Here is a 21,771-nt window from a genome sequence, read left to right on the forward strand (position 1 = left end):
GATGTCCCTCTCACTGTCCTGACACTCAATGGCACCGGCTTGACCAGCATCACCCATCTTACCGCCCTGCTCACCCTAAGGATTTCCAGTAACCACTCAAACCATCCAGCTTCACGTCATGAACAACCCCCATGTACCCATCATCCTAGGATTACCATGGTTAATGCAGCACAACCCCCACCTTAACTGGGCTGACAACACCATCCTAGGCTGGAGCCAGTCCTGCCTAGCTTCCTGTCTGAACTCTGCTCCGCCTCCCGCCAAACCACTGCAGCCTTCAGCCAGCGAGTTCCCCGACCTCTCATGTGCCTTTGGAATATCTGGATCTCAAACTTGTTTTCAGCAAGACCCGAGCAGTGTCCCTCCCTCCTCACAGACCCTATGACTGTGGTATTGACCTCCTACCTGGGACAATGCCACCCAAAGGACTACTGTCCCGTCGAAAGGCAAGCTATGGAGAAGTACATCTCTGAATCTTTGGCAGCTGGGATCAGCAGTCCTTCCTTTTCCCCAGCAGGGGCAGGATTCTTCATCGAAAAGGACAAGTTGCTCCGCCCCTGCATTGACTATTGGGGTCTCAATGCCATCACGGTCAAGAACCGCTACCCACTACTGCTTATGACCACAGCCTTTGAACTACTCCAGGGAGCCAAGGTATTCACCAAGCTAGAGCTACGAAGTGCATACTATCTCGTCAGGATCAGGGAGGGGGACGAGTGGAAGATGGCCTTTAACACCACCACTGGTCACTACAAGTACCTTGTGGTCCCTTTTGGCCTGACCAATGCGCCCGCAGTCTTCCAGGCACTCGTTAACGATGTCTTAAGGTACTTCCTAAACATCATCTTTGTTTTTGTGTACCTGGATGACATCCTGATGTTCTCCCGCTCCCTGGAGGAACATCGGGATCATGTCCGGCAGGTCCTCCAGCACCTGCTAGAGAACAAGTTGTTCGTCAAGGCGGAAAAGAGCAAATTTCACCAGAGCTGTCTCATTTCTGGGATTCATCATCTCCCCGGCAAGGATCCAGATGGACCCCCTCAAGCTCGAGGCAGTTGCCGATTGGCCCACCCCATCTTCGAGACGAGAACTCCAGCGCTTCCTAGGATTTGCCAACTTCTACAGGTGCTTCATTCACAACTTCAGCACAGTGGCCAGACCTCTTTCAGCCCTGACCTCAACCAAGACCCAATTCAAGCGGGGGTAGGAAGCAGAGAAAGCCTTTTTCATGCTCAAGCACAAGTTTACCACAGCACCCATTCTCACCATACCCGGTCCTACCAAGCAGTTTATTGTTGAAGTCGACGCTTCCGAGTCAGGGGTCGGAGCTATACCATCCCAGAGGTCCAGTAACGACAAGGCCCACCCATGCTCCTTCTCCCACTGGCTATCCCCAGCTGAATGGAATTATGACATCGGTGACCGAGAACTACTGGGTGTTAAACTAGCCTTGGAGGAATGGAGGCACTGGCTCGAGGGGTTGGGGCTCCCCTTCCTAGTCTGGACCGACCATAAGAATCTGGAATACCTCAAGTCCACCAAACGCCTGAATTCCCGTCAAGCCTGTTGGTCTCTCCTCTTCTCCCGGTTCAACTTCATGCACTCCTACCACCCAGGCTCCAAGAATGGCAAACCTGACACCCTGTCCAGGATGTTCTCTTCCCACCAAGAGGAATCCAAGCTGCCCAAGACAATCCTTCCTCCACGCTGCCTGGTGGGAGCCGCCATTCTAGAGATTGAGATGCTCGTGCAGAAAGCCCTGGAGCAGGACCCCGGTGAAGGTAACCAACAACACTCCTCCTAACCATCTGTTTGTTCCCTGCCCTGTGTGAACCCAGGCGCTGCAGTGGGGTCATGGCTCCAAGCTGGCCTGTCATCCGGGAGCCACCTGAACCCTGGCACTCATCCAGCAGTGCTTTTGGTGGCCATCCATCAAAGAGGACGTCCAGGAGTTCGTGGCAGCCTGCAACACATGCTCCCAGAACAAGACAGCCAATTGACCCCCTGCCGGCTTGCTAAGACCCCTCCCGACTCCACATCGACCTTGGTCTCACATCGCCCTGGGCTTCGTCACTGGACTCCCCAACTCGGGTGGCAACACATGCATCCTCACTGTCATTGACCGTTTCTCTAAGGCCGTCCATTTCATTCCTCTGCCCAAGCTCCCCTCAGCCAAAGAAACTGCAGAATTACTCATCCACCACGTCTTCCGCCTACATGGACTACCCACTGACATCATTTCTGACTGGGGCCCTCAGTTCACTGCACAGTTCTGGAGGGCCTTCTGCAAACTCATTGGGGCCACCTGTAGTCTCACCTCAGGCTTTCACCCACAGACCAACGGCCAGGCAGAATGGGTGAACCAGGCTTTGGAGGTTGCACTCAGGTGCGTGGCATCCAGGGATGCCAGTTCTAGGAGTAAGTACCTACCCTGGATCGAGTATGCTCATAACACTCTTCCTTCGTCTGCCACAGGTCTCTCACCCTTCCAGTGCTCCCTAGGTTACCAACCACCACTCTTCCCCAACCAAGAGGAGGAGGTTGCTGTATCCTCAGCCCAGACCTTCATACGCTGCTGCAGGAGGATGTGGGCATTGGCCCAGAGAAAACTCATTTGCTCCGCCCTAGCATCCAAGAGGCAGGCCGACCAATGCCGCTCTAAGGCGCCCACTTACTGGGTGGGGCAACAAGTCATGCTCTCCACACGCCATCTGCCACTCAGAACCGTCTCCTGCAAGCTGGCTCCCAGGTACCTAGGACCCTTCCTCATCAAAAAGGTAATCAACCCATGTTCCATCAGACTGGCACTACCACTCGCCATGCAACGCATCCACCCCACGTTCCATGTGTCACAGCTTAAACCTCTGGTCTCTAGTTCTTTGCTCCCACCCTCCAAACCCCCTTCTCCTCCCAGGCTCATTGATGGCGGCAAGGCCTACACGGTCAAGAAACTGCTGAAGGTGCAGCGGTGAGGCAGAGGACTCCAGTACCTGGTGGACTGGGAAGGTTACAGTCCTGAGGAGAAAAGTTGGGTCCTCGCCAGGTTCATCTTGAACCCAACCTTCATCTCTGACTTCCACCGGCAACACCCTGACGCTCTTCCTAAAGTGCCTGGAGGCGCTCGTTGGGGGGGGGTACTGCCATCTTCCACCCCAGACGTCCAATCCGGAGATTTACGGATCTCTCATGCCAGCGCCAATCCGGGACAGGAATTCCTTCTCCCCTGAACTTACTTCCTGGTTTTCACTGCTGCTTATTTAAAGGCCATTCTCGGACTGTTTTTGCCAGAACATTTTGTTTGCTACTCTACCCGTTTCTGTGCCGCTCTTGCTTCTCATGGTTTTTCTCTCTATTTTCAGTCCTCCCAGGATTTCGCAGGCCTTTTTTGTGATTGTTGCAGGCTAAAATGTCTGTTGCGGGGTTTTTTCCGAAAAATCTGTGGTTGGTAGAGAGCAACTGGACTTGCTTGAAAAGTCTTGAAGACGTTTCGCCTCTCGTCCAAAAGGCATCCTCAGTTCTGCCTGTCTAATAGGGAGTATCAAGTATTTATCCTCTCATGGATCATCATAGAATCCGAATCAGAATGCTGATGGCTGCATTGTAGGTGGCTGATCGATGTCATAGACACCCACCTCTGTTCAGTGATGGTCGTTCCAGGTTGACAAAAATGAACGATCCTCTCTGGCTAAGATGTCTGCCAGTTTTCTGGAAGTCCTCTCATACTCCCGCACCAGTCGAAGGGAACTCATCCCAAAGTGCGTAGAAAGTGCGTATGTTTCTACGCACTTTGGGATGAGTTCCCTTCGACTGGTGCGGGAGTATGAGAGGACTTCCAGAAAACTGGCAGACATCTTAGCCAGAGAGGATTGTTCATTTTTGTCAACCTGGAACGACCATCACTGAACAGAGGTGGGTGTCTATGACATCGATCAGCCACCTACAATGCAGCCATCAGGATTCGGATTCTATGATGATCCATGAGAGGATAAATACTTGATACTCCCTATTAGACAGGCAGAACTGAGGATGCCTTTTGGACGAGAGGCGAAACGTCTTCAAGACTTTTCAAGCAAGTCCAGTTGCTCTCTTCTACCAACCGCAGATTACTATGTACCTGGACGACTGAGTATCTTCATAGATATTTTTCCGAAAAAAATTGCGATGAAAGTTGCGGTGTTTAGGTTTTTGTTGCGATTACATTGCGGGAGGAAGTGAAAGTTGTGAGAAATTGTTGCGATTTTCTTTTTGTGATTTTAAAATTGAGTATGTTAAATATTAAGTTATTACTGAAACTATTGATTTAAAAAAAAGACACTGAGAAATAGTCCTATAAACAACTTTACCAATATAAAAGATTACCACGACTACAAAAATGCAGAAAAATAGGCTTTACTTATCCAAATGCATCTGTTGGTTCAAAAGTTAGTGCATAGAACTTCACAGCACAACATGAAGTTACCTTAAAATATAATATAAATGCCTCCTTTAATGAAGGGAAAGCCTCAGCTTTCATGTAAGGAAAAAAAAAGCTATTAATACTAGTACTGTGTGCAGGCAGTCTCTCCTGAAGACTAAATTAAACAATTATAAACTAATAAAATAAATGGCTCAGGCTTCATAGAAGGAAAAAAACCCAATTTGAACGGAATCTCACAGTATGATTCTGAAGCTGCCTAAACAATGGAAAATAAAATACCATTTTGGCAAAAATGTTGGCATCCATTAATTTCTTGTATTAAGTAAAAAAAAGTGCACACAGTCCTTCACTGTAAACATAACACACTTTCAGTAACAGAATTTAAGCCTACATAAACACTGACTCGCACATGCTGCTTCTCTTGAACGTATACATACTGTAGAAGTAAGGCGGAAGGTAGTTTGTTGACGTCACCTCAAGACGACGCCAACGATTGGTCAAATTTGTGGAAAAGTTGCGGTGATTGGATATAATTGCAACACCAGCCTGAATTCGTGGGGATTGGTTGAATTTGCGTTGAAGTTGCAAATCACAACATCGTGAAATACTGGAGGGTCTGTTATCTTGTTCATGGTTTTTGCACTAGCGTTTTTTCTGGTTCATGGTTTTTGCACTAAGGGTTTTTCTTGTTCATGGTTTTTTACACTAGCGTTTTTGTCTTTGCCTGTCTTGTGTTTTTGTCAAGTTGTTTGTCTCTTTTTGCCCTGACTATTTTTGCCATTTGTTTATTGTCCTGTTTGTTTACCTTTTTTGCCACGGCCTTTCTTCTCTAGATTAAATCGTCTTATTTATTGGATTACTGTGTTCTGCTTTTGGATCCTAATTCCACCACACCTCCACCAACCCTAACAATATCGCAACCCAACCTGGACCTACGACTGAAATTAATGATAAAAGCTCTTACTGCTCAACCATAAAAGGCTTGTATATGAATTCCAGAAGTATCATTAAAAGGATGAATGAGCTTCAAGCACTGTCGATAGGAAGAGATCTTATCTTCTGTGTTGAATCGTGGTTAAACCCAAACTATCTGAACTGTGAATTACTTCCCTGCTCTGAATTCACAATCCACAGACGAGACACGGAAAACCGAAAAGGAGGTGGAGTATTTCTGGCCATCAGAAACGACATATTGAGCCATCGCTGAAGTGACCTTGAAGCAGATGCAGAAATTTTGGTATGCGAACTCCATCCCGATTCAAGACACAAGATTTTAGTAATTGCCTTCTACAGACCTCCTCACACTGACATTTACTATTTAAAACAACTCAAGAAAACCCTGTGCATGGCATCAAAATCTAAGTTTGATCAAGTTATTTTAGTTGGTGATTTCAACTTGGTGGAAATAGATTGGAACATGGGAACAGCAAAGTCTAATGATCCTTTGCATAATTAATTATTTCACCAAGCTTGTTAAAGACAATTACTTGTGGCAGCTGGTAGACTTCCCAACTAGAGAACAAAATATACTGGATTTAATTTTGGCTACCATTCCCACCAAGTTTCAGCATATTCATGGATTTGATATTATTTCTACTGACCACAAATTAATAAGCTTTGAGTTAGACCTTAAAGTTCTAAAAAGACCAAAATCCAAACACGTTGTTTACAATTTCAAAAGAGCTGATTGGACGGGACTTAAAGAATCCTTGAAGAGAATCTCGTGGGACTTGTGCTTTTGTTCCTAGTGATGTTGACTTATCACTTGCTAATTGGAATGATTTTTTTTTTCTGTTGTTGATGAGCACATTCCTAAATTGAAAGTAAAGAATGTAAACAATCATCTGTGGATCAACAATCAGCTTTGATTAATGCTTAAAAAGAGAGATGCACAGAGATGAAAGACAAAACTGGCTCGCCCTTGGCTAAGAAAAAGTACAATGACTTCGGCGTTCTATGAAAAAAACTACTAATTCAAAAGAGGAGAGAGTATGCTGAAAATCTTAAAAGTGCTATTGTGGAAAACCTCAAACATTTCTCACAATATGTTAAGTCTCGCACAACTGACAATCTATCTAACTTTTCTGCCATCTGGTCACTCTTTCATAACTAACACTGAAGAAATGGCAAATGTCCTCAACCAGTTATTTCATTGTGTTTAATCCGGCAACACCTGTACAACCACCTAGTGTCCAGTCTACCAACCGAGTGGGTGAGGAGTTATGTTAACCTCAATGCTGCTGAAGTGGAGAAAGTTCTTCAAAATCTTGACCTAAATAAAGCATGCGGTCCAGACAATATCCCTGGTGCCTTGTTGAACACTGCAAGCAAGATGGCGCCATCCCTGTGTCAGTTGTTCAACATGTCCTTATCATTTGGTTCAGTTCCTGCTTTGTGGAAATGTGCTAATGTTACGCCAATATTCAAGAGATGACCCATCCTTGTCAGAGAACTATAGACCTGTTTCACTACTTTCCATCGTAGCCAAAGTCCTTGAACACTGTTTACAATCAATGCTTTGCCCACTTTGACAGATCTCTTTACCATCTACAACATGGTTTCCTAAAGGGAAAATCTACAGTAACACAACTTTTGGATTTATACAATGACATCTTGGACAAAATGGTAGGGGGTGGTGAGATAGATGTAGTTTATTTAGACCTGTCAAAGGCCTTTGATAAGGTCCCATACCACCAACTGTTAACAAGGCTAAGGAAATATGGTATTACAGGTTCACTACTTGAATGGTTTCGAAGTTACTTAATGAATAGGCAACAACGTGTGGTACTTAATGGTGCTTTCTCTTCCTGGTTACCCGTAACATCTGGTGTTCCGCAGGGGTCAATTTTGGGGCCTCTGCTCTAGAGCCCTGCACTCCCGTGGGACCCGACGCAAAGCAGTGCAGCACGGGACAAATTTTGAAAGCTCATTGCGGGCGCGGGCGGGAGGGGGAGTGCACAATGCCGGAGCGGGTGGGAGAGGTGATAAGCTGCAGTCCCGCTAACTAAAAACGTGTTTAAAATAAAATTTATAAATTATTAATTTATCATATATAATTTGTGCTGGATATTTTATTTGGCATTAATACAAACATTTTAAGATGCCTAAATTTGCGGATGTGGTCTAATCTCACGTACGTTTCCGATTCCTTTCCGCTCTTCCGTGTTTGAGATCTCCGATCATGGCAGAAGAGCAGAGCTCCTCTAGTGAAGCTCACAGTGCTTCAGAAGTAAGTGCTGCTTTTAAAAAGAAAGTAGGGGGCGGGGCACCATCACGCTGTGTCTTTAAATTATATTAATTTCTTATAGAGGATTTCGACGTGATGTGACGCCCCGGTGTCCGCCATTTTGAAGGTCAAGCTAGCTAATGTCAACAACAGTAGCTGGTATGTTACTGTAGCAATGTTTACCTTCAGTCATTTGGATGACTGTTAAAACCTTTCAGTCTCAAGTTTTTCCTTTACTGTATTTACTAGTTTACTGAGCGAGTGCGCTAGCTCGGGCAGGCTGGGAGCTCCCAGCCTGCCCGAGCTAGCGCGCTCGCTCCCAGCCTGCCCGAGCTAGCGCGCTCGCTCCCAGCCTGCCCGAGCTAGCGCGCTCGCTCCCAGCCTGCCCGAGCTAGCGCGCTCGCTCCCAGCCTGCCCGAGCTAGCGCGCTCGCTCCCAGCCTGCCCGAGCTAGCGCGCTCGCTCCCAGCCTGCCCGAGCTAGCGCGCTCGCTCAGTAAACTAGTAAATACAGTAAAGGAAAAACTTGAGACTGAAAGGTTTTAACAGTCATCCAAATGACTGAACGTAAACATTGCTACAGTAACATACTAGCTACTGTTGTTGACATTAGCTAGTGCTAACAGCTAGCTGCTAGTGCACTGTTACAACTACACCGACCCTAATAATACAGTTCTTGGTCATTGCCTGGTAACAGCAAATTTATAACGGGCCATGTCTCAACAGACTAAGAAGTTATTTCAATGACATTTAATAACATTTTGTTTATCCTGAGGACCGAAAGTAAATGAAAATGTGAACAAACCTTAGCTGTAATAAGATGGTGACCACCGGCTCCAGGGACGACCCGCTGATGTAGGCATGTTACCCAGCCTGGTTTTTAACGACATAGGTATACAGATCATGTGGGCCGAAGTCAGGTAAAGACGAGGGCTTCGTGTACTTCCGTACGTCAGTGAACAATCCTGGTGGAAGCAGGTAAACGTCGTTCTCTAAGCCTGCTAACCTCAATTTTTGCAAATACCTCTCCCTCTGCTCGCCCTGTAAATGCCCTACGTCGCTGGATAGTGAAGGTGTTTTCTGCATCTCGCTCCTTTTTCTTTTATGTTTTTTCCCTGGTATTTCTCACACGCCTGACTGCAGGTCAGGAAGATCACCCACGTTGCAGCGCTGCAAAGCCAGAAAAAGATAGCCTGGTAACGTGTACGGATCACGTACACCAGCATCATTGATTTTCTGGTGATATCGGTTCTTACTCGCGTCATCTAGGCCGGATAAAATACTCGACAATGAGACTTCGTCATGATCAACAGTGTATCGCTACCGGTAGTCGCCATATTTGTGACCGTCAAAATAGCGCCGGCTACTTGTTGACATGGCAACGGTCACGTGGGTCGAAAACCTCTATAGGCCTACTTGTATTTCCTAGAATGTAAATGTGAGGAGTGACCTATAAGCTATGTGCAATGTGCAATATTCTTAATATCCACTGTAGATTTTGGTAGGTGTGTTGGGTATCTCTGTAAAGCCTCAGCTGCGCATGCTGCCTGGCAACGCGCACCCTCGCTACGTGAAGGATCGGTCAGTGGAGAGCTCAGCTAAGCTCAGCATGTTTAATTCCCCAAGCCAATGACGAGCTTTCGTGAGAAATTACGCGAATGTCTGCATCATGCGGGATTTGCAGACGGGAGCGGGACAAAATATGGCGAGCGGGACTGAAAATCATAATTCTTTGCGGGAGCAGGACTGCACAATGCGGGAGCGGGACTGAAAATTCTGTCCCGCGCAGACCTCTACTCTGCCCTTCCTCATCTATGTCAACGATATACCTAGTTATGTGCGTCATGGATCAACCCTTGCACTCTATGCAGACGATTCTAAACTTTATCATACTATTGATTCTACAAGCTCAGCATGCTCTCTGCAGGCGGACATAGACTCATTACATAATTGGAGTATAGACCATGGAATGAAATTCAGTACTTCAAAGTGAAAAGTTTTACAAATGTCTAAGAAGAAAAAAGCATTAAGCAAATACATCACCTGGATGAGCACGTCCTTGAATCTGCAACTCAGATAACAGACCTCGGTGTACTTGTGACTAAGGATCTGTCATGGGGAACTCGCATCAAGCACGTGTGCAAAGGCCAACAAATTGTTAGGGCTTGTGAAGTGTGTCTGCTGGGACATATGTGATACTGCGACAAGGCAGCTCCTCTACTGTACTTTAGTGAGGCCCTGCCTTGAATATGCATGAATTTATGGTCACCATACACAGTAAAGCACAAAGCTCTAATAGAGAACATTCAGAGACATGCAACTAAGTTTATTCTAAATTACCCTCCTTCTGATGTCTGCTACACAAAGACTTAAATCTCTGAAACTTTTACCGTTGGAACATAGGCGTGAGATTAGTGACTTGATACTGTTTTATAAGAGTCGGTCTAGCATTACTACTGCAAATTTTTCCAGCTTACTAATTTCTGCTACATCTTGCTATTCCACCCGGAACTTTGATGTTGCTAACTACTGTCCTCTTTCTAGTCATAAACTATTTTCAGGAATCCTATTTCCCAAGAACTGTTAAACTATGGAACAGCCTTTCTTCAAACATTAAGAATGCAACCAGTCTAACTGTATTTAAGAGTCGACTTCATATTTTATATTTTGAAAAGCTACCTACGTACCGGCCACCATAGTCAGTTATCTACTTTATTAATTATAGGACATTAGAAACTTTTTTTTAAAAAATTATACATAGTTTGTTTGTATTTTTATAGTTTATTAGCAATCTATATTTTTATATTTTTGTATTTGTGCAAGGGAAAATTGTCAATTGGGACTATCCGTCCTGTAATTTTCGCCTGTCAATCAGTTCTGTATGGATTTATGACACACTCTATTAAACTAAACTAAAAAAAAACTAAACTAATACACTCTGACAGCTACTCATCTATTTGTTGTTTCCTTATTCACCACGGCCAGTGCTGTTATGCTTATTAAGTCCTAATAGACTCAGATCGGTGCTAATATGGTCATGACATTCTTACTGATTGTACAGTGTTAATGCTCCTGGTAGCTCCTTAGGGCCCTGTCACACTACGACGTTCTCACCAGCGTTCGAGTAACGTGTTGCGAAACGCAGAGGAACGTCGAGAACGTTAGAAAAAAGTTACAAGAAAGTTAGACGAGCGTCGGCAAACGTTGGGGAACGTCGAGGGACGTCGGCGAACGCTGAGGGTGAAAAATAGTTTTGGGTGTGCACAAAAATTCAGGACGTTCTATCAAAACGCTACTTACACGTTAGAGGAACGTTACACGAATGTTTGCGGGCGTTACTCGAACGTTACTCGAAAGTCAGGACGTTCCCTGGACGCTAGGCGGACGCCGGCCCATCAGGGTCGAGTGTCCAGCGCGTGCCTAGCGCTTGGGTAACGCTTGCCTAACGCCTGTGTAACGTCCATCGAACGTCTGTCCAGCGTGTCGCCAACGTTTTTCAGCGTTCGCCGAGCGTTCTTAACGCTCATGTAACGCTCTTTCAACATCTTTCTAACGTCTGTCAGCGTTCTGAATTTTTCCAGCGTCTGTGTAACGTCCAGAACATTACCTGGACGCAAGGCAGACGCTACCCAAATGCTATGATAACGCTATCAAAGCGCTGTGGACGCTATGAGAACGCTAGGTTTTGCTGCTATTTTGGACCACAAACGTCGCCTGACACTGAGGGAACGTTGGCTGAGCGTTACCCAAGCGTTACAAGAACGTTACAACATCGTTGACCTAGAAACTTAATTTGAAGAACGTCGACGTTCCCCGGCGTTTCTCAAATTTTTAAAAACGCAACCAAACGTCGAACAAAACGCTATAGTGTGACAGGGCCCTTAGACCAACCCAGTCTCCAGAAAAATGTTCCCATGAAACTTATTTGCAGAACCTTCTATATATGTTGATCTTTAATAGTAATACAGAAGGTGCCACAAATAAGTTGCAAGTGAATGTTTGTTTGTGTTTGTTTGTTTGTTTGTTTGTTTTGTGTTGCGTTAGACACCATGGCAGATTTGTATGTGCTTATCTTTATGCTAGTCGTGGAAGGCAGACTTTCTAAGTATTCATAAGAAAGTCCATTACCTTTCATCACTATTTTCACAGGAAGAAGGAAATTCTTTGTAACCACAGACGGTGCTACAGTAAAAAAACAGACCCTGGTGCAATAAACAGAAAACAATATGGTTAACTAGGCTAGTCTTCTAAAGCTATGCTTCAAAAGTGTGTGATTCAGTCAGTAAACAAACTTTTTTTTTTTTTTTAAAGATCTGTACATCGGCGGCACGGTGGTGTAGTGGTTAGCGCTGTCGCCTCACAGCAAGAAGGTCCTGGGTTCGAGCCCCGGGGCCGGCGAGGGCCTTTCTGTGTGGAGTTTGCATGTTCTCCCCGTGTCCGCGTGGGTTTCCTCCGGGTGCTCCGGTTTCCCCCACAGTCCAAAGACATGCAGGTTAGGTTAACTGGTGACTCTAAATTGACCGTAGGTGTGAATGTGAGTGTGAATGGTTGTCTGTGTCTATGTGTCAGCCCTGTGATGACCTGGCGACTTGTCCAGGGTGTACCCCGCCTTTCGCCCGTAGTCAGCTGGGATAGGCTCCAGCTTGCCTGCGACCCTGTAGAAGGATAAAGCGGCTAGAGATAATGAGATGAGATCTGTACATCATCGTTCATAAAGAGTGGTGTGGTTCACCAGTGAGATTATTACCACCTCCATCACTGTGGTCAAGGCTATTATAGCACTGTGAGGTTATACAGTCACTTTGCCTCACTGACTTTATTCTGGCTCAGCTGCAATTGAGACCGAATGACAGCATTTCAGGCGCATGCAACAAAAAGAAAATAAAGGAGATTAAAGCACGTCAATGCACTCAAACACAAAGGCGGTACCAAATGCTGACGTCAGGCCAAGTTAAAAATGGCTCGTTAGAAAATAACATTTCAGTGGAAATGCGCCAGTCCAGTAAGTGAAAGACGTCATCTGAATTAGGTGTATTATAGAGACCTGCTGATTCATGCTGTGTGTGAGGAGCAGAATGATCTGAAAAGATGAATGACCGACATCTCAAGGAAATTGCCTTCCTGACCTGAGTATTCCAGAGCTGATAGTAATAAGTGCAATAGTCCTGTTCATCTGCTCATAACCATCACTAATGTCACAAACAGATTCCGGTGAACATGGCTGAGATGACTGCATTGATTCTCTGAGTCAGTCTCAGTCTGGGTTGCTATACCCTTGTGCTTTGTTTCTCCCTTTTTTCTTTTCAAGCTGTTAATAGATGACAACACATCCTTTCCTGTTATGGGATAATTATGTTGAGTTGAATTCTCACAGCTGGGGCCTTATTAACTGAAAGGCTAAATGTGCTTTTAGCATTATCATTCTCCTAATTATACAAATACAGGTGACCTATACCATGGCTCCCTTTTTATCTACTCTCCTTCGTCCTGGCTGTGATGTAGTCATGCATCCTCAGGATTCTCATTAGATCTTACCTCCTGCCGTGGCTACTGAGTGTGTGCTCCTCTGGAATTCCATTTCCTCTCCACATAAATGCTGCAGGTCTTATGAAGTACCACAGAAATCCCCCCACCATGGACAGAGGAGTATTCACTGGAAAGATTTCTCTTTTCTTTTTCACTTACTCAGCCAATAGCAGTCGAATTATCACTTCTTGTTTATTTATGCGTGTGTTCTATTTTTATTCATATTTTCATGAGGACCAAATCAGGCAAAAACTACATGTAATACCAAATAGTGCATTATCATCTTGCACTATCTTGTTTCATAACAAATCATAACAAAAAGCAATGATAAATGGGTTATAGTGACAACACCACAGCCAGCCATTGTTGGGAGGCAAGAGAGCAAAACTGGCTGGGCTCCCTGCGTGGGAGGGATGGCACACATTTTCTCCACTATCAATCACACCAACACGAGCCAGTTGTGAGCATCTGTGAGATGAGGTATGTGGAAGAAGACGGATAGTGCTTTTCTCCAAGTGTGTTACACTTCTCTGTGATGCAGCATCAGCTTGAAAAGATGTTTGCCTGGCTTCACGTGCCACCCTCCCTGGTTGGTATCAGTGTGTAAGGATCAAAAGATGAAAATAAAATGATGTAACTGATAGGAAACTGGGTGGCACGGCGGTGTAGTGGTTAGCACTGTCACCTCACATCAAGAAGGTCCTGGGTTCAAGCCCAGCGGCTGATGAGGGCCTTTCTGTGTGGAATTTGCATGTTCTCCCCGTGTCTGCATGGGTTTCCTCTGGGTGCTCCAGTTTCCCCCACAGTCCAAAACCATGCAGGTTAGGCTAATTGGTAGCTCTAAATTGACCGTGAGTGTGAATGGTTGTTTTGTGTCTATGTCTCAGCCCTGTGATGACCTGGTGACTTGTCCAGGGTGTACCCTGCCTCTCGCCCATAGTCAGCTGGGATAGGTTCCAGCTTGCCTGCGATACTGTACAGGATAAGTGGCTACAGATAATGGATGGATGGATGATGGGAAACTTTTGCCTTAATGACGTCAAAATATTTTGGCAAAAGTTTTAACACTCTTTGATAGGATACACAAAGGAAAGTCATTCTTCTTTTACAAAAATATCGCAAGTAGTACAGCAGAATCTACCACAGTGGTTTGAAAATCGTTTAACTGTTTATAGTTACATGTTGTGCAATGTCCACAAGAGAAGTTAGTTCCTCGTGTCACTGATGTTATATCAGCTATAAACACTCCTCTCAGCAGCTTGTCTTTTCTTCTCTCTCTTAAAATCAATAAGACAAAAAAAACAGTATATAGATACCAGTAAATAGATACAGTGTCTTGGAAAAATATTCATCCCCCTTGGTGTTTGTCCTATTTGTCGCATTACAAACTGGAATTAAAATGGATTTTTGGGGGTGAGCACCATTTGATTTACACAATATGCCTACAACTTTAAAGGTGAAAATTGTTTTATTGTGACACAAACAATAATTAAGATGAAAACCAGAAATCTGGAGTGTGCGTAGTATTTCCCCCCCCCCCCCCCCCCCCCCAAAAAAAAAAATACAGTTGCAAGTCTCTTGGGGTAAGTCTCAGTTAGCTTAACACATCTAGCCACTGGGATTTTTGCCCATTCCTCAAGGCAAAACTGCTCCAACTCCTTCAAGTTAGATGGGTTGCATTGGTGTACAGCAATCTTCAAGTTCTGCCACAGATTTTCAAATGGATTGAGGTCTGGGCTCTGATTAGGCCATTCCAAGACCTTTAAATGTTTCCCTTTAAACCAATCCAGTGTAGCTTTCGCAGTATGTTTAGGGTCATTAGCCTGCTGGAACATGAACCTTCATCCCAGTCTCAAACCTCTAGCCGACTCAAACAGGTTTTCCTCCAGAATTGCCTTGTATTTAGTGCCATCCATCTTTCCTTCAGTTCTGACCAGCTTTCCTGTCCCTGCAGATGAATAATATCCCCACAGCATGATGCTGCCACCACCATGCTTTGCTATAGGAATGGTATTCTCAGGATGTTGGGTTTGCGCCACACATGGCATTTCCCATGATGGCCCAAAAGATCAATTTTAGTCTCATTTGACCAGAGAATCTTCTTCCATGTGTTTGGGGAGTCTGCCACATGCTGTTGGGCAAACTGCAAATGGGTTTTCTTAAGCAATGGCCTTTTCCTGGCCACTCTTACATAAACCCCCACTCTGTGGACTGTACGGCTTAAAGTGGTCCTATGGACAGATTCTCCCATCTCCGCTGTGGATCTTTGCAGCTCCTTCAGTGTTATCTTTGGTGTCTTTGTTGCATCTCTGATTAATGCCCTCCTTGCCTGGTCTATGAGTTTTGGTGGGTGGTCTTCTCTTGTCAGGTTTGTAGTGGTGCCATATTCTTTCCATTCTGCAATAATGGATTTAATGGTGCTCCCTGGGATATTCAAAGTTTGGGATATTTTTTATAACCCAGCCCTGATCTATACTTCTCCACAACTTTATCTCTGACCTGTTTGGAGGCTCCTTGGTTTTCATGTTGCTTGCTTAGTAGTGTTGCAGAGTCAGGGTCCTTCCAGAACAGGTTGCTTTATACAGACATCATGTGGCAGATCATGTGACACTTTGATTGGACACAGGTGGATCTTAATCAACTAATTGTGACTTATGAAGTGAATTGGTTGGACCAGCTCTTATTTAGGAGTTTCATACGAAAGGGGATGAATACCTATGCACACTCCTGATTTCTGTTTTTCTTTCATCTTAATTATTGTTTATATCACAATAAATAAAAAAAAATGCACCTTTAAAGTTGTAAACATGTTGTGTAAATCAAATGGTGCTAACGCCCCCAAAATCCATTTTAATTCCAGCATGTAATGGAACAAAACAGGACAAACACCAAGGGGCATGAATACTTTTGCCAGACCCTGCACATAGATATAGTACCAAAAAGTTTGGACACACCTTCTAATTCAATGGTTTTCTTTATTTTTTATTAATTTGAAAACACATCATGGGTTAAAGTAATGATGGATGTCGTTTCTCTTTACTTAGTTCAGTGGTTTTTGATAATATAATGTGGATAATATGGATTCCTACAGTTGTGGAATAGGGCTATTTACTGTATTTTTATGATTTAATATTTACTTTTGATCTCAAGCTCATGAACAAGTTAAGAAACTCATCCACTAATTAACTTTTGATGAAGTGCCTGTTAACTGAAAAGTATTCCAGGTGACTACCTCATGAAGCTGGTTAAGATAATGGCAATAGTGTGCAAAGTGTCAAGGTAAACGCTGGCTGCTTTGAAGAATCTAAAATATCAAACTTTTTTTTTTTTGCCACATAATTACATATATTTTCCATATGTTACTTCATAGGTTTCATGTATTCAGTATTATCCTACAGTGTAGAAAATAGTCAAAATACTGAAAAACCTATGAATGAGTAGAGTAGGGTTGTCCAAACCTTTGACTGGTTCTATCTATCTATCTATCTATCTATCTATCTATCTGTCTGTCTGTCTGTCTGTCTGTTATTCATAGCATTACCTCAGAACTTCTGCAGATTTGTGGACAGTTTTAAACGTGTTGCTTAGTAACAAGTAAGAAAGCCACCATTATTCCAAAACGAGAATGAATCAGTTGTGCTCTCAAGGCCACAGACCAAACCTGGATTCCAGTAAGAGCCATCATTGCTGCCACACTTTAATATACAAGGTCTGTTTCAAAGTGTGGAGAGTGTGTAACATACTCCTCACCCATGACAGCATAGATACTGCAGAAGATAGGTGTGTTTTTCAGTTTACTCCTGGCATTATCACAACCTCTTGAACCCCTCAAACTCAGTGGAACATTAAAGGATGCTAGTGTCAAAAGACAGTAGAGGCCTTTTAGGAGCTGAGATAAGATTTAACCAAGAGTGATAACATGACCTCTTTACTGGACTGGGCTCTTACTTCAATGTCACCTAACTAAGCTCTGATTAGATACAGGACTGATATATCTGTGTTTTCCAAGCTATACCACCACAAGCATTTGCTAACAGTACAACACGCCTTCCATGACAAACAGTTGGTACTATAACTACCCAAGCACTTCGGACATGGACAGAAATGTCAATAACTCTATGCATCAGCAGCTGTGTTAATTTTAAATTCAGCTTTCTTTTTTGCTGATATGAAAAAAAGCAGACGACACGGTGGTGTAGTGGTTAGCGCTGTCGCCTCACAGCAAGAAGGTCCGGGTTCGAGCCCCATGGCCAGCAAGGGCCTTTCTGTGTGGAGTTTGCATGTTCTCCCCGTGTCTGCATGGGTTTCCTCCGGGTGCTCCGGTTTCCCCCACAGTCCAAAGACATGCAGGTTAGGTTAACTGGTGACTCTAAATTGACCGTATTGAAATATCTCAGTTGTAAATATATCATAAAGATGCTTATATTTGCTTACTAACACAACTAAAGTCGTGGACCATTCTGAAATGAATATGAAAGTACATTTTATCTTCATGAAGAGATAAAACATGAAAATTACAACAGACAGCTTATTTTCCGCAGCACTACTTTTGCCTGTTTTATTCCATTTCATTTACAATTTAATATTTCTAGACATAATTTTTCTTACTTGGATTTAACCTATAGGCAAGTTAGCCTTGTGTCATGGCCTTTTTTTTTTTTTTTTTTTTTTTTTTTTTTCTTTCAGCATATAATCAGTGAAAATGCTCTTGGGAGGGAAGTGTCCATTAGTTGTTCTCTTTGTGAATGTCTCTCTGAAAGAAATGAGTTTCATCACTGAAGTTTAGAATGACCCTACAAATGGCTGCCATGGGCAGTTCAACTTCGAAATGCCCTGCATAGGCTTCATCAGTTCACTACTGACACTATGTCCTTTGTGTAGTTTTTTTCTAGATTGCTCATTGAGCTGTAGCCAGATTGGTAGGGTGATAACAAAAAAGTGCTTGACATCATTCTGTGCTTTTCTGAAAAGTTGAAATTTCTCCAAATTTTGGAAGCTCCTCAATACGACAAACAAAACTCTAGTGGCAGCACTTTTTTAAAATCAGTCGCATTGTGCTTTGTAGCCACTTCTAATCAAGTTTCATGTAAAACGTGTGCTGACAGTTGAGGAAAAATGCCTAGTGTGGAGCCACCATAATGATTAAAATACTTTTATGTGTTGCACATAAAATACAGACACTTTTATTCAACGGGACTTGCAAGTCAATTTAGGCTGTAGTGGTTCATCAGAGATAATGAGCTCCTGAGATAAAGGTTCAAATCCCACACACACATTCAGAGGGTGAGAGCTGAGCCCATTTTGGATGTGCTTTGTCTTCAATCTGGAAGAAATCTGCAAAGTAATTAAAGTTTGGATATTACTTCAACCATCACAGAATCATGAATTAATCAAAATTTGCAGATGCTGGTGGTTGCACCAAGTTCAGTTCATTCATGAGTGCTGTAATCTCAATACTCTTTACTCTCCACAGACACTCACACCAACCTGTCTCTGAATATCGACTATCTGACCCCTGATGTTTATACGGTGCCCTTCACCATCTCAGATAGCAGCTCTCCTCCCAGAAGCACCTTCATTAACTTGCCTGGTAAGTCAGTATGTCCAGGGCTCAGTATATCTACAGTGATAGAGTTGTGAAGGAAAAAAAGGTTACTTTGATGTCAGCATGACATAACTGTCCCATCTAATCGGAGGCTGTGACTTTTTCACTGCAGGTCACTAAATGTGTTCAATGAATTGTAGAAATTGAATACGCATAACATGATTTGAAAGATCATCCTTTTCATTTATGATACATGTTTTGTACAGGTTGATGACATTTGCAATAAGATATAAAGCCTGCATTTTAAAAGCATATAGCACTTATTATATAGTGTGTATTCTTAATCTTAATTGAGTGTAGAGTAGGAGTGTAACTGTGACATTTGGATTGGATTAAATTAAAGAATCAAGGCTGCAATGATAAATCAATTATTATTTTAATATAAGTGATTTTAACTTAATTATCTAAATTAAATTATCAGTAGTAATTTATTTATAATTAATTACAACAAATTCAATTTTAATTAATTATAATTATCAAGGGCAGCACGGTGGTGTAGTGGTTAGCGCTGTCGCCTCACAGCAAGAAGGTCCTGGGTTCGAGCCCCGGGGCCGGCGAGGGCCTTTCTGTGTGGAGTTTGCATGTTCTCCCCGTGTCCACGTGGGTTTCCTCCGGGTGCTCCGGTTTCCCCCACAGTCCAAAGACATGCAGGTTAGGTTAACTGGTGACTCTAAATTGACTGTAGGTGTGAATGGTTGTCTGTGTCTATGTGTCAGCCCTGTGATGACCTGGCGACTTGTCCAGGGTGTACCCTGCCTTTCGCCCGTAGTCAGCTGGGATAGGCTCCAGCTTGCCTGCGACCCTGTAGAAGGATAAAGCAGCTAGAGATAATGAGATGAGATAATTATCAATTATAATTGATTATAAAAGGACAGACAATTGTTTTTTTTTTTTTTAAAGTGAAACTGATGTGTAAATACGCTCATGGGGTGATTTGCCCTTAACTCTGATACTTACCGGTAAAGGTAGACTGCCTTTCAGATTTTTTAAGTTTAGGTCATAAAAAGAATTTCCCCCAACATCCAATTATTTTTGTTTAGTGGACCGAAAGCTACTGAATTCGAATCACAGACTTCCAATTTTATTAGTTTTTTTAAAATAGAGCAATTAATTAATTTCTCCGCTGTTTTTTCTTGCTTCACCATGACGCAATACAAGATACTACATCATGCATCATGTGGTGGGCTTTCCCCGTTTGCGCAAGGCATTGTGGGATACAAATTTGAAACAGGAGAGAAAAATGGAGGACGTGAGTGTGCAAATGAAACGTGAAAGACTGACTACAGTAACGGAAAGCGAGAAGAAAAGATGTTATGTTGTGAAAGCAAGGAAACACAGGACCAAACTAATAAATATCAGCAGTCAGTGAGCACCTCGGTGTGAGCAGCTGTTCATTTAACGACAGAATGATGTAACTGTCAGTGCACAGTCAAAGGTAAACCTGTAGATGGCAGTAATGCAATGCTGTGGATGCCAGCTGCCGTAAAACCCAAAAGAAGAAGAAGGTAAACCTGCGCATGCACACACGGACTTCCTCTGTCTGCTTGACTGCGCGAAGCGAGCAATTTCATGCACATTATTTGCTTGGGAATCCCTTCAAATTAAATAACTTCCCAGCCACAGAATGGCCTGGGTTTTTTTTTTTAGATATTACGGAAATAAACATATCACAATGACCAAATTTCAGAGGGAACTAAGTTTCACCGATTTTATGAAATCGAAAGACCATCTCACTTTTAATAGTCCTCCTTTATGTGATTCTCATCTGTGAATTAATGGTTGTCATGCCCTCAGGTTCTGAGCAAAGTTGCTCATATATCGAGAGGAAACTACTGAATTGTATTCTATCATGTAGAAGCCTGAGGTTTACACCCTGAATGAAAAGTGTCTTCACACAGTTTTATGTTTTCCCTCTTCAAGTACAGCTGATTCCATTCTTCAGGCCTGTCACATCTGGATCAATTGTATTAGAGCAGAAAAACACAGAAAATGTAGGTGTAGTGGAACAGATTTTCAGGACAGAGAATAAACCCAGTCTGTTTGGTTTGCTGAACCAGTGTACCAGGCGTTCTCTGAGCATTTGGTTTTGTTCACATTACACTCTCTGATGTATGCTGCTTGGTCACAGCACAGGCTCCGTTGTGTGTCAAGTTCCATATAAAGCTAATATTCAGCGGTTCAGTACTCAGGCCTGTTGATGGGAATGTGTGCAATTGAATGAGAGAGAGAGAGAGTACTTGTATTAGCTATATATTGAGGACTGGAATTGATTTTTGGAATTGCTGTTTGATTTAGTTTTCAGTGTCAGGTCAGAATTAGGTTAGGGTTAGAGTAAGGGTTGGAAGTAAGCATTTAGTAGTGAAATGCCTTTTAGGGTAAGGGGCTTGGAAATGCTCTGTCAGTGAGTGCCCCCACAAAGATAGAAGTGTGTGTGTGTGTGTGTGTGTGTGTGTGTGTGTGTGTGTGTGTGTGTGTGTGTGTGTGTGTGAGCATGTAGGTGCTCATCTGTGTGTGTTGCGTACTTGAGGTGTTTTTTTTTTTTTGTCCTGTACAAGCTGACATGGTGAACCTGTGAAAGTGTTGCTCCTATCTACCCTAGTCTGTCACATCTCTAAGTGCACTTCTGCTCTTTTATGTGTAAAAAAGACCAAACATTCACATTTTACCTCTCCACTACTAGTAACTGTATGCACATGTAACGTAAGAGGGAACTGCCGCACTGCAGCAAAGCAACTTGCAGGGATGCCCACTATCCAGTCCACATTGGGTGTCCTGCTCGGAACTCTGGGAGCTATAGGTAAGAATCCCAACTCTGTCTAAAATGGTCGCTTTCTCACAACATACAAGGATTTGATTGTAATGATCCAAGTGCAATACCAAGAATTGGTTTTGTTCCATTAGTATTATCAACCTTTCAAATGTTACTGCGCCTGATGCGCTCATTCAAGCGCCATTCACTCTCACAGCAGTGTCACAGCAGTGCTTAAAATGATCCATAA

General features: G+C 43.4%; 1 protein-coding gene across 1 annotated transcript in view; it reads left to right on the top strand.

Moving 5' to 3' along the window:
* cdh16 (cadherin 16, KSP-cadherin) overlaps positions 1-21,771 on the top strand; it is a 157,577-nt gene that overhangs the window by 131,763 nt on the left and 4,043 nt on the right. Inside the window, exons 15-16 of the mRNA XM_060911626.1 lie at positions 18,641-18,757; positions 21,453-21,569. Coding sequence (XP_060767609.1) covers positions 18,641-18,757; positions 21,453-21,569 — 234 coding nt within the window. The remainder of the gene's footprint in view (positions 1-18,640; positions 18,758-21,452; positions 21,570-21,771) is intronic.

The sequence above is a fragment of the Neoarius graeffei genome, chromosome 27, assembly GCF_027579695.1.
Source record: "Neoarius graeffei isolate fNeoGra1 chromosome 27, fNeoGra1.pri, whole genome shotgun sequence".
NCBI lineage: Eukaryota > Metazoa > Chordata > Actinopteri > Siluriformes > Ariidae > Neoarius > Neoarius graeffei.